The sequence below is a fragment of the Lissotriton helveticus genome, chromosome 5_1 (assembly GCF_964261635.1).
Source record: "Lissotriton helveticus chromosome 5_1, aLisHel1.1, whole genome shotgun sequence".
Classification (NCBI taxonomy): domain Eukaryota; kingdom Metazoa; phylum Chordata; class Amphibia; order Caudata; family Salamandridae; genus Lissotriton; species Lissotriton helveticus.
Window position 1 is genome coordinate 1,515,086,416 of NC_136065.1, and position 14,439 is coordinate 1,515,100,854.

Sequence of the window (14,439 nt, forward strand, 5' to 3'; positions counted from 1 at the left end):
GCAAATTTCATTCTGGTTTCTTGCCAACGTGAAAACATATAACCAGGGAGGCCAAAGTAGTGCAAACGTTAGCGAAGATGAATGGGTATCTTTCTTAGTGACTCACTTTAAAAAAAACAGAAATGGCTGACTGGTCAAACTTCTAACTTTGGGACCCCAGACCGACTTAAGCCAGCAGCAGTGCCTTTTCAGCACAATTCAAACCGAGATATACGTGCAATCTGCAGAATCGATCATTAGGATGCCACCTGTAACCGCCATTAAATCTCCATCCCAGCAAGAAGTGCCTCCTCAACAGGTACCCAAAACACTAGAAGCCCTAATGACTAGAATAGCATAAATCATAGCAAGGTCGGTTTGAACGGAGCTCCTGGGCCAAACAGTTTACCTCAAGCCCGGTACAAACATGGCACTGATTTCTGGGCGACAAATCTGGCACTCTTATAAAGTTGCTGCTGGACAAACCAACTGATACCGGAATCCTGGCGTGAAGCCATCATACACCAATATACAAAGGCAGCTAGAGGTCACACCCTAAAAATTACAGGATGATCACAATTTCTGAAGATGAATATAAATATTACGCCAAGTTGCTCCTTCAAAATCTGATGTTTTGGGCCACAAAAAAACTATATTGTACTCTTCAATCAGACAGGATTTGTCGCAAAATCAGGAACCATCACAAACTTGCTTGCAACATCGATCCTGTTGGATAAAGCAGCGGCCTCAGGAATATCAATTCACTGTTGTTTTGTCGACTTCATGGCCGCTTTTGACCATGTGCCCAGAGGCCAATCATGGCCCAAACTGAAGAAATGGGGGATTCCATTTATATTCTTACAAGCCATATTCCAGCTACACACAAACACATGGGTTTGTATAAAACTCAGAGACAGAACCCATATCTCCAGAAAGATACAAACCTAGCATGGAGTAAAACAAGGTTGTGTGTTGGGGCCCCTTCTCTTCAATCTTTTCATAACAGGCCTATCACAGTCACTTGATGATGTCAACTCTCATCCCCTCAAAACTTGCCTAGACCAGAATCAGCAACCTGCTATACGCTGATGACACGATCTTCCTCAGTCACACCGGGGTTAGTCTGCAAAGACCAGCTATCTCTACATTCCACCAAAATTGAGCTTGAACTAAACATATTAAGGGCAATCACAAACGGCTCAAGGAAACAGGCAGTACAACGCCAAAAGTATTGATAGAGCCACCGCAAGCAAATACTTAGGGGTCCATATGGACAAATTGGCCTCGTTTTCAAAACACAGAGAGGAGGTGGAATCCAAAGCCCTGACAATCAGGTAGCACTTACCAACCTCGCAAGGCAGCTATCCGGCCCCAGCTTGACCCCTCTAATAAGCGGTAAACACCCAAAATATAGAATAAAAAATATCGAGACGACATAATATCGAATCAGAAATATCGAGAGGACAGAATATAGAATGGACATAATATAGTTGGAAATAATATCGACATATAGGTAAGTAATATGGAATGTCATTATATGGAATGTCATTATATCGAATTTCATTACATTGAATGTCATTATATAGTATGTTATAATATAGAATGTTATTATATCACAATTATTTTTAATTATATTATGTTAGTATATGTGGTAAAAGTATATTTTTTAATGCATGTTACAATTTTTTTAAGGTAATGAATTTTATGTTAATTAATTTTTTTATGTATATAAGTTCTGTAGCTGGTTGTGGGTTATAGGGAAATAGGGTGGGAAGTAATTTAATTTAAATTAAACAAAAATAATGTATTACTTAATAATTTATTGTTTAATAATTAATATTGGTAAAAAAAATTGCGTATATTAATTCCGTAGCGGGTTGTGGGTTCATAGGGGAATAGGGTGGGAAGTAATCTAACGTAAATTAAAAAAGATAATAATAATTCATTAATAACCTATGGTTAATAATTAATACTGCTAAATACTGCTAATTAAGTTAATTAGTGTATTATTACATATTTAAAAAGTTAATAATACAAGTTATAAATAAATACATAAATATGTAAATGGTGTGAGTTGTTATTAATTAGTAATTAATTAAATATGAATTATTAATAATTAATGTATTGATATTTTAATTATTTTTAATTATGTAAAACAGAATAGGAGTGTTTTGAGTGTTTATATGGGAGTATGGTGTTTATTAAAATATTTGAAAATTAATGTGTATTAATATTTATATAATATTGAATCAATTATTTTATACTGTTAATTGTGTTAATTTACATATCATTGTTTTTAAATTTTTGTTAATTGTGATTAGCTAATTCATTAAATGTTTATTATTTATGTTAATTTATTAATATTGTAGATTATTGGAGGTGACGTTTATAGTGGAAAATTGTTGGAGGTAAATTAAGATTTAAATAATTAATTATTTCTTTTAATTAATTTGAATTAAATTGTAGGACTTGGTCTTCTAAATGACTCCTTTACGCTATCCAACACTTTTTCTACTGTTGCACTCACTGGAGTGGGAATAGTCATTTTTACCCCTATGCTTTGTTTTAATGTTATTTTATTATTAATTCATCATTTAATTAAAAAAATTAATTGATAAGTATGTTATTTTTAATCCCTACGCTATCCAACACTTTCTCTGCTGTTGCACTCTCTGGTGTTGGAATAGCAATTATAACCCCTACGCTATCCAACACTTTCCCTACTGTTGCACTCACTGGAGTGGCAATAGTCATTTTTACCCCTACGCTATCCAACACTTTCTCTATTGTTGCACTCTCTGGACTTGGAATAGCAATTATTTCCCTACTGTTCCACTCAATGGAGTGGGAATAGTAATTTTTACCCCTACGCTATCCAACACTTTCCCTACTTTTGCACTCCTTGGAGTGGGAATAATAATGTTTACCCCTACGCTATCCAACACTTTCCCTATTGTTCCACTCACTGGAGTGGGAATAGTAATTTTTACCCTCCCACTATCCAACGCTTTCCCTACTGTTCAAGTCGCTGGGGTGAGAATAGTAATTTTTACCCCTACGCTATCCAACACTTTCCCTACTTTTGCACTCCTTGGAGTGGGAATAATAATGTTTACCCCTACGCTATCCAGCACTTTCCCTATTGTTCCACTCACTGGAGTGGGAATAGTAATTTTTACCCTCCCACTATCCAACGCTTTCCCTACTGTTCAAGTCGCTGGGGTGGGAATAGTAATTTTTACCCCTACGCTATCCAACGCTTTCCCTACTGTTGCACTGGAGTGTGAATACTAATTTTTACCCTCCCGCTATCCAACACTTTCCCTACTGTTGCACTCACTGGAGTGGCAATAGTCATTTTTACCCCTACGCTATCCAACACTTTCTCTATTGTTGCACTCTCTGGACTTGGAATAGCAATTATTTCCCTACTGTTCCACTCAATGGAGTGGGTATAGTAATTTTTACCCCTTCGCTATCCAACACTTTCCCTACTTTTGCACTCCTTGGAGTGGGAATAATAATGTTTACCCCTACGCTATCCAACACTTTCCCTATTGTTCCACTCACTGGAGTGGGAATAGTAATTTTTACCCTCCCACTATCCAACGCTTTCCCTACTGTTCAAGTCGCTGGGGTGAGAATAGTAATTTTTACCCCTACGCTATCCAACACTTTCCCTACTTTTGCACTCCTTGGAGTGGGAATAATAATGTTTACCCCTACGCTATCCAGCACTTTCCCTATTGTTCCACTCACTGGAGTGGGAATAGTAATATTTACCCTCCCACTATCCAATGCTTTCCCTACTGTTCAAGTCGCTGGGGTGGGAATAGTAATTTTTACCCCTACGCTATCCAACGCTTTCCCTACTGTTGCACTGGAGTGTGAATACTCATTTTTACCCTCCCGCTATCCAACACTTTCCCTACTGTTGCACTCACTGGAGTGGGAATAGTAATTTGTACCCACACGCTATTCAACTAATTCTCTACTTTTGCACTTGTTGGAGTGTGAATACTGATTGTATTCCCTTAGCTATGTAATGTTTGTTATATTTAATGTAGTGTGAATTATTAATTAAAATAAAAAGTATTACTTTAATTATTTAAATTATGATATATTATTTATTTTTATAGTTATATAATAGGTTTAGTTATATATATATGTGAATATATTTCTAATAATGTTTTAAATATTTTATCATTGAGATGAATAATTATTTTATAATAATATTAAGTAAATATATATATTCAAAAGTATGTTCTTTTTACATTACATTTATTATTTTTACATTGTAAGCTTTTTTACATTATTTTAATAATGTTTTATTTAATTGTGTTTATAATTTAATTACTTTTATATTATTTTTAATACATTTAAAACATTCGATATTTTAGTTAACTATATTTTAAATGTCAATATTTTATACTCGATATTTTAGTACTTACCTGTTTGTAGATAGGGATTCTATATTCTGTTCCGCGATATTTTTGAATCAATATTCTGGACAATCGATATTCTGTCCCTCGATATTTAGTCACTGATCCCTAATAAGCGTCATGAATGCAAAGATCCTTAATTACCTCTCCTATGGTCAGGAGATATGCAGGGGTAAGACAACAAACTTGTGAATAAAACAACAACTAGACTTTTCAAGCAAGTGTTGAAACTTCCGATATCCTCATCCCCTCCCAAATACGACTTGAGTTTGGTCTCCAAGATCATCGAGCGGTGGGGGCCGGAGCCTTCATCAAGCTGCGTAATAAGCTACGTATGTCCAGGGAAGGAAGCTTGGAGGGTAAACTGTGTGCAGGAAATATCAACTAGTCAGCTTGGGGGATCATACCGACTGTATCTACAAGATTCTTTAAAACTCCTGGAAGCTGAAGAAATTTGGAGTTCTAATCCTCCCCAGCAGACCCTTAAAATGTTTATTAAAAGGCACGTTTGTTCCTGGTCCTTCCACTCAGACAGAGCACAACTGGTTCAGCATACTCACACGTGGATAGTCATATCAGGGTTCAAGGCAGAGGTAGTGGCGCCTTACCTGTCATTTACGTACGCAGTGCACTGGAAAAAAAGATTTTTGGCACTTGGAATGGGAGAATGCCCCTTTTTATACCATCTACCAGGCTGGTGCCGTACAAGCAACAACACAATGTGTAGGCAGCGCAGGAATAGTAAGGAAACAATTGAGCATGTGGTATGCCTCTGCCCTGCACTCCTGAATGATCGAAAGATTCTGCTACCGGGCGAATGGAAAAAACTTGGGGGCCCATTAGGATGTAGGGCGGCCCTACATCCTGGTACGCCTGCCACCCATTTCCCGCCGCCACATTAGTATGGCGGGGGGACCGCGGCGGACGGGAAGACCGTCTGCCACTTTTCCACCCGGTCAATGAGTTGGCCGGGCGGAAAGGGGTTTCATATGGTGGCGATGTCTGCTAGACAACGCCATCCATATCAGGCTGCAGGCGGGAGGGTGCCTTTCCTTGGCAGCAAGGCATGCGGTGTTTGTGTTTGGGGGCCTGTTGCAGGACCCCAGGATGTTGGGGGGTGGGGGGTGGCACATGGGGGGTACCTATGGTACCCCCCAGCAGTTCCATGCACAACATGCCTTCCTGGCATTGTGGCGGGCAGTGCTGAGTTCACCGGCCGCCACAATGCCAGGAATGCAGGATGCGCCCGCCACTGTGGCGGGTGCAACCTAATTGCCCACAGGGGTCCCCCGCCCTTGAGGCGGGCGGTCCCAATCCCATCCGCCCGCCATCCTAATGACCCCATTGGTGTTCACTCCTGTCGACAAGCAAGCTTAACATCCATGAATCCAGATAACCCAATGCTGAATATTCGGTTCACTAAGTTTGTTGCAAGAGCAGTAAAAAGACTTACAAACTGTGAGAGTTAGTGAGCTAACGCTTGTTAATTTGCTTTGGGCAGCATTGAACATGCAGTGTCGTTATTGTCACTATATTGTACTTGACAGGGGCCAACCCGGTATTTTGCACATTGTTGTATATATATACATATATATGTTGCATTCTTTCTCTTTTTTTGTGTGTGCTATGTCCTGTGTGACACAAAGTTTATTTTCACCACCCTTGCGGGGATTCACCCACCTACAAATAGAACTGGCTTATTAGTGGAATTGTTAGTAGCTCCCTGTTAGACCTGGCATCATGGGCGTGGGTTTCCCTGTATTTTTGCCTTGACCTCCTATGTTTCTGCTGTGTGTTGGACTCCGTTTTTCTGGTCTAGATGCTTTGGGTACTTTGCCACTGCTGTTCAGTGCAGTGCAAGTGCTCTCTTTGTAAATGATTGTTATGGATTGGTGTTTCCATGATTGCATATTTAATGTACTGGTCAGTCCCTAGTACAGTGCACTGTGTGTGCCCAGGGCCTGTAAATCAAATGCTGCTAGTTGACTTGCAGCACTCATTGTGCCACCTACATAAGCACCCTGTAAATGTAACTCAGGCCTGCCATTGCAGTGCCTGTGGGCAGTCTAGTACTGCCATGTCTACTTGGCGAGTGCACCCACTTGCCAGGCCTTAACCTTCCCTTTTCTTACATGTCAGTCATCCCTAAGTCAGGCCCAGGTTACCCCAGTGGACAGGGTACAATGTATGTGAAAGGTAGGACATGCCCGGACATGTGTGGCATGTCCTAATAGTGAAATACTGCTAATTTTGTTTTTCACTATTGCAAGGCTACCTGTTCCTATAGGATTGAATGGGGAGTTTGCTTATAACATTTTGTAAGACTAACTACACCTGGAAACAAGGTAGGAAAATAAAGTTTAGCATGCCTGAACTCAGAATGTTTTTTTCTTTTAGTAAGGGTGATTTTTACATTCTTTGTTTGAAAATGACACTTTTAGAAAGAAGATATTTTCTTGCTTAGCCATCTAGTGTGCCTCTGCTAGGATGTTGATTGACTGTCTGATTTTGGAGTGTCAGAGGCTGTGGAGGTGCAGTAGCTCCAGAGAGTCTGATGAGTCAGAGCTGGGTTGAATAGACCTGGGCTGCAATCAGAGTAGGGGGAGGAGATTTCCTTTCACCTGAATGGGCCTGGTCTGCCTTCCACAATGCTGTCTCCACCTCATGCCAGGAAACTGCACCAGAGAGGACAGAACTGGTTTTGACTGAGCACAGGGCTTCTCTGCCACAAGAGGACAACGGATTTTGTAGTATAAATATTGGGGCTCAGACCCCAGACTTTTAGATCACTTCTGGGAATGAAGGAGAAGAGCTGGAGAAGCTGAGGCGCAATACTGTCCCTGTGCTGTTTGCTGTCTTGGGTTGGCCTGTAGTGACTACTTGCTGCCAAGGAAAGGAGAAACAACTTTGCTGTTGGTTGTGTCCTCTGCTTAAGGAAGATCTCCAAGGGCTTGAAATTGAGCTTGCCTCCTGTTCTGAAGTCTCAGGGACACAAACACTTCACCACCAGCTCCCCTGAACTTCCTTGCTGGGAGTTCTGACTTTCAGAGAGGCGACAGCTGTTGTTTTGGACCTCTAGAGACTGCCTGCCACGTTGTTCTTTGAAATGCTGGGGGTACCAAAAGTACCCCCATGTGCACCCCCGACCCCCCCGGAGTCTCTGGGGGCCCACAACGGGCCCCCAGAGCAGACTCCGCATGCCTTTCCGTGGCGGCAATGCCACCATGGAAAGGCATTGGAAAATGCCCATTGTAATATGGCTGGCGGTGTCTGATAGACCCCGCCACCATAGAGAACCCTTTTCTGCCCGGTCGTACGGCGACCGGGGCGGAAAAGAGACGGACAGTCTTTCTGTCCGCCGCTGACCCCCAGCCATACTAATATGGCGGGGGGTCATTCCGGCACGGATGGCGGGGGCGATCCGCCCGCCATCCTAATGGGGGTCTTTGTGTGAAAAGTGTTGCATATGCAGTTTGCTTTGAACTGAACTATTTCTATCATTTTTAAGTCATATTTTTATTACCGTTTTGTGGATTTTTGTTGTTTGGTCTTGTTTGGTTTAAATAAAGATTACACATTTTTCTAAACTGGTGTGGTGTCCATTTGTAGTGTTTTCACTGTATTACTGTATGTGTTCACAAATGCTGTACACACTGCCTCTCACATAAGCCTGTCTGCTCATGCCAAGCTACAACGGGGGTGAGCAGGGGTTATTTTAGAAGTGTATCCCCCTTACCCTGACTAGAAGCAAGGGTCCCTATTTGGGCAAACGTACCTACCGCTGCCAACTAGAAACTAGAAACCCCCATTTCTAACACCCCCATTTAATGACTATTGACTGTCCCTCTTTTTAGCATGACATTAAAACTAAAGTGAAATATCACTGTGTCTTACCCACAGTGATCCCTGGTCCTATTGCAGTCCACATTTTATCCAGCATCATAGCAGAGGGATTTGTAATTCTTAAGGGTGTTGATCGGGTTTTAAACAACCAGTTATTGTCAACTATCATACTGTCCAATTACCCCCTATTCACATCTGACACCATTAGTAGACCACATGGCGTATCCAGGGTTGGTTTAAAAAGTGAGTGAGGAAATAATGCAAGCAAAGATTTAGAAACTTAGTTAACATTCTTTGTATTGCCTTGCAAGTGTACATATTTTTAGTAACTGACTGATACATGTTTTTATTGTTGTATATTCAGGATTGTAATGGTTTTTATTAATCAAACAATAAAGCAATATACTAGTCACTGCCTTATAATTTAACAATGTGAGCAGAGTATCATCCCTCACTGTTCGAGGGACTGGTGGATACCAGGGAAGCCTCCTGGGCCAACATATCTTGGAATAATAAATATCTACATTTCTCTGAGCATCAGCATGACTGGGCGACTGTCTACGGTCATGCATTGGTGATAGACTCAATTACACCAATGACATGCCAAGTCAAGTCAAATGATCTTTATTCGGAATAGATACATCCATAAAAGTACATAACATTAAAAACGTTCATAATTAAAACAACAAACATCATGTTGGTGCAGTTAATGATAGGCAGTATCGAGTGGTACAAAAGCTATATAAAATTTAAAAAATGTCATTTCATATGAAACATGGGCTCCAAATATCCAAGCATGACATGCTTTTAGGTCAGCTAAAATACTCAGATTGAAATCAGAAGCTGCTCAAATGATGTTTTATTAGCCAAGACGCAGCTCTGCACCCCAACACCAGTTACACTGGCTCCTGGTGGCACAGAGAATCTACTTTAGGCAGTTTTTTCTTTGAATTAATGAAAATAAAATAGGTGCAGGTGCCCAAACGTTTTTAGAAGGACCACTGCCCATTTCCCTTATTGCAGATACCTACTTCTACCATAGCTGCTGCACATTTCCACAACAACACAATTCAGAGAAAGAAAGTGAAACAAGGTAACATCTTCTTCAGGGAGGATTCTGGGAGTTTGCCTGCTGTGAACATTTTGAAACAAGCATTAGCAAGGATTAGCATTAGTTCTATCTATCCTGCTCACCTTGGTCAATAAGGGCATCTAGCCAACAGTTTTGTTCTTTATTTTCAGCATCGAGAGTCCATAAATAGATGACCACCTTGCTGTATAGGAACTTACAAATATAACTACATTAATTATCCATTCAGTAATTTGCAGGGCCACTAAAATCCTACAACCCTGCTGCCACAGTGTTTTTGCATAGTTATTGATTTGCCACATAATCCATCAACTGTTGCATGATTTCCCAATTTTAATGTAAAAAAATATTTTTCACTCAAACAGATCAAAAGTTACTAAAAATGCCTGTTGCTGTGCAGCGGAAAGCGCTTGGCAAAAGTTCACCTTGCAGTTGCATATTGCTGTATTTGAGTGTTAAACTAGAACGAATAAAATGAAACCTTTGTCCAGACAGCCTTATCATGTTTATAAATTACAAAATAATGAACTAATACTAGTACAAAATGCGCCGCATTATGCCACATCATTTGTGTTTTCTTGCTCCATACTTTAGTAAACCTTGCACATAATTTGGTCCTCCATTGCTGCGTAATTCCAGTGGACCTGGTAATTTGGTGTTATTTTGTCTAAGGAGACTTAATGGGGAAACTCCCCATTGCATGGGTAGCACGTTCTACAATTTCAGTCTGAGGGTATTTAGGCGGGAGGAGAGACAGAGGAAAGTAGTGAGGGGCAAGAAAATGCACGTGAATATTCACAAGGACATGTTGTACTTACTGAGCACACAGTTTGGTTTGTTCGGTTTCCATTGTCTGTTTGGTAGACACTGTATCGCATCACTTCCACTCACATAGAAGCCAGGATCACACTGAAATTTAACAGACGTCGAGACTCTGTAACCAGTTTCTAATCCAGACTGAAATGTTTCCTTATTTCCAAAGATTATATGCCCATTTGCAACCTCAGGTTCCGGACAGCTGGCCCCTTAAAAATAAAGGGAATAATTAAAAATACCCTGTGGGTGGGTCATGTCGCGCCTAATTCTGAATTGGTTAGCAGTTTGACATCTGCCTTTATCAGACCAGCAGAATTCATTAGTACAACATAATGACTAGAGTATTCTCATTCGTATTTCCACCCTTAGCGTGCACATTTTGAAAATGTAATTTGAATCAGATGAAATAAAACCCAGACAAATCCTTCGATATTGGAACACAAATTGATTTTTTATTGCTGAAGGTAGGGACTTTGCCCATCGCTGATGTCCTGCCGAAACATTGCTGGGTTGGGGAATTGTACATTATGGGGCCGATTATGATGGCGGACGGACCTGAGTCCGTCCGCCACCATAGAGAAGGAGGGACCGTCCGCAGGGGCAGCGGCGGTCCCTCCGTGCAAATTAGGATGTGACCGCCACCCTGGCGGTCACATCCTGTATTTTTATCATTGCGGCGGGTGCTGCTTGAAGCAGCACCCGCCGCAATGATAAAAAAGTAAGTTGTGCATTTGCATGCATAAAGCGGCAGGCACCTCGCGGTGCTTGCCGCTTTGTGCAGGCAAATGCAGGGGGGTACCATAGGTACCCCCCATGTGCACCCCCCACCCCCCCCCCTTTACCCCTGGGGAAACACAATTCCGTATGCCTTTACACGGCGGAAATGCCGCCGTGTAAAGGCATCTTTCCGCTGTCATCCTAATATGGCTGGCGGTGTCTGATAGACACCGCCAGCCATGTTAATGCTTTTCCGCCGCGGGCGGAATCCGCCCGCGGCGGATTAGCGGCGGACAGATAGTAAGACCCACCAGCCATCCTAATATGGCGGTGGGTCTTGCAAGGCTCCCCGGCGGATTTCCCGCATCCTCCGGGCCGGCGGTGGCTTCCGCCGGCCCGGTGGATGCGAGAAATCCGCAATCGTAATCGGCCCCTTAGTGTGTAAAAGTGAAACAGTGATAATTGCATTAGACAGCCTGCTGAGAGTAGTTTCACAGCCAAAGTTACTATTAACTGCTATTTATTAAATGCCTGTTCTATTACTGTATAAGGATAAATTACTTCTGTTTATTACCTCCCATAATATGGATATTTTATTTGTTACAGAAACTTGGTTACATCACTCTTTTAATCCAGAATTTAAAACTGCAATTCCCCAAGGCTATAATATTACCTGACATAACCGCTGATATGAAAAAGGCAGCAATTAGCAAAAGTACCTGAGGATCTCTGTCTCAAGAGATTCTCCCTTTCCATTAGCAAAATCAATTCTCTTTAGGATCTTCCACAACAGCATTTGCTCTTTCTGATGCACTTCTCTATCCAATTTTACCACTTCTTTCACGCTTACATTTTCCACTTTTATAGTATTTGTAATTTTCATTTTTTGTATTGATGAAAATGCACACTAGTGGTCAACTCCTGTTTAAACCTACTATCCACTCTTGATTTCAAGTAGAGAGTTGACCAAGAAACACACCATGTGGGTATATCTTGGATGCCATTTTTGCTCCAAGTACTTTACTCGAAGTCAATCAACCAGTTACACTGGGTTGGTTTGACCGCCCTGATATACCTTTCTATTTGCTCCCCTTTGTTAATCAATAGGGGCCCGATTCACAGAACTAACTTAAGAAAAAATCCTACACTTACTACCATTTTAAGACTTTTGGTATTCACAGAAGGCATTTAGGAGTTCTAAAGTTAGGAGACCTAACTTTACTACTCCTAAACTGAGAAAAATCCTAACTTTAAGACTTTCGGTATTCACAGAAGGCATTTAGGAGTCCTAAAGTTAGGACTCCTAACTTCTGTGAATACCGAAATGAGTAAGTGCCTTCTGTGAATACCAAAATGAGTAGGTGCCTTCTGTGAATGCCAAAATGGTAGTAAGTTTAGGATTTTGTCTTAAGTTAGTTCTGTGAATCGGGCCCATCATTTCTCATACTTCTTTACTATCTTCACAGCCATTCAATTCCTAGATTACTAATGTAAATGTAACAGCTGTGCTTGTATACTCTAACTCTTCCCTTTCTTGCAATAAGATGCACAGCACTGAGGGTGGTGCAGAAGAATATGACTCAGTGATTGCATCAACATTTAATTCCATTATCCCACTCACAAATTTTAAGTTCAACTGCTTCTATCAGTTCTCTGTTATTTTGATGAGTTAACACACATTAAATGTGGATGTGAGTGCCTCTTTCATGGCACCAGAATTACAGTCCAGAATCAAAACGTGACTATATTGCGGCACTAAAACAAGTATACACTATTTCTGGTTCTAATTAGATTTCAGCAGTACAAAACTCTACACATATGTATTTATCATGCAAGAGATGGTGTTTCCATAGCGCAAACCTAGCTAAAAGCAAGCACAAGCATAGAGACACCGAGTGTTGGGAGGGAAAACTCCCTTGCATGGGGATGGATGTGAAACCCTGCCCTGTGTGTCCTAAATATAATGATGTCTGGATCCTGATGCAGATTCTTCATCTTTAATCAAAAGGGGGAGGGGATAGGGTTCACTCAGCTTCCAATTATAATCTAAAAGTAAATCAAGAGGGGAGTGAACCATACCAGTCTATAGACCAGAGGCTCAGAGAAATTGTCTTGAAGACCCTAACCACATTGCCATCTCCGACAGTGTCTGTTAAACCCTATAACCAGGACAGGAGGGACGCGGACAGCAAAGGCGTTGGGAGTAACATACCTAATAGATTACAAAAGGAACACCCTACTCTACCCGAACCCCATGGTGGTAGCCATACCCCATTTGAACTTATAGGCAAGACTCACACCTATAACCAAGAACTGTCATGGGCCATAATGAGGCCCAGGAGAGAAGAACGGTAAGTTAATATCCTTACTAAACATTCCTACCAATAATGAATGAATATTGGGCTCTACCACACATGGTCCTGATGAAGGCCTTGGACCCCAGAAGCAACCCAAAACTGAAACATGTCGACTAGATCTTTAGATGTTTAGGACCCATTAAGAGTCCTAATCAACATCACTACATTTGTAGTGTTACCCCTACCCCTTTCTTTCGAATAAATCATACTTTCAGGTATAGAGGGTCATTTTACTTATATCACCCAGATTCCACCATTCTCTTACGTCCAGACAATCTCCCTCCTGGTGGAGATTTGATTCACTGGTAGAACCAAACACTCAAGTGAAGAGACCCAATGATGACACTGTCCACCATATCACTCCAACAGACATAACATACACTGTTGGAGTTGACAATGTGGTTGAGGGTCTCCGAGATAATTTCTTCCAGAACCTGGTCTATATGCTGGTGAGGTTCACTCCCCCCTTGATTTGGAACTGCTAATTTTTTACTGTCACAGAAGAAAACAGATTGTGTCTGTGTGCCAGGATAGAGGCCTGTCGCAAGGATTGGGGTATTTTTGGATCGGGAGGGGCTCCCAAAGCGCTACTCTCATAGTGGTCAAAGGCTACTGGCTATACTGGGAGTTAGGAAGTGCCAGCTTGGTGATGAAAGTATACTGTGTAGTGATCAGTAGGAGTGAACAGACTTTTTCAGCTTTGTCAATGGAGTGAGGCCTACAGGTTCTCTCTTTTAAAGCTCTGCTGCAATGTACTTAACTCGCCCTTGGCCTACAGCTGGATTGTGTGTAGTGTTGCGCAGTGCATGTGCGTTATATAAATGTGCTGGATGTATGTGCGCCTGTGAATTGTACAATACATGGAAGATGTCATGATGTCCAGTGCATTATATATATATATATATATATATGTGGTGGTGTATGTGTGCCTCTGAATAGTACAATACATGCAAGATTCTAGGCTCCATTTTGGGGTACCCAGGGCTAACTGGAGGAGCAGAAGGAGGTAAAGGAATCTCCCCAGCCAGATTTGTGGATTGCTGCATTCCTGTGAGTTTGGTGGGACACACTGGACGAAGGGAGAGCCAGACACTTATTAGTACTTCAAAGGCTTATCTTTGATCCAGAGAGAGGTCACTGGGAAGGGGCTAGGGCATATCTCAGGAAGGAGACAGGGCTGATAGTAACATCATTA

General features: G+C 41.4%; 1 protein-coding gene across 2 annotated transcripts in view; it reads right to left on the reverse strand.

Moving 5' to 3' along the window:
• LOC144753676 (membrane cofactor protein-like) overlaps positions 1 to 14,439 on the reverse strand; it is a 419,797-nt gene that overhangs the window by 210,822 nt on the left and 194,536 nt on the right. For both annotated transcript variants that reach the window (XM_078641280.1, XM_078641279.1), the window contains exon 8: positions 10,173 to 10,379. In XM_078641280.1, coding sequence (XP_078497406.1) covers positions 10,173 to 10,379 — 207 coding nt within the window. The remainder of the gene's footprint in view (positions 1 to 10,172; positions 10,380 to 14,439) is intronic.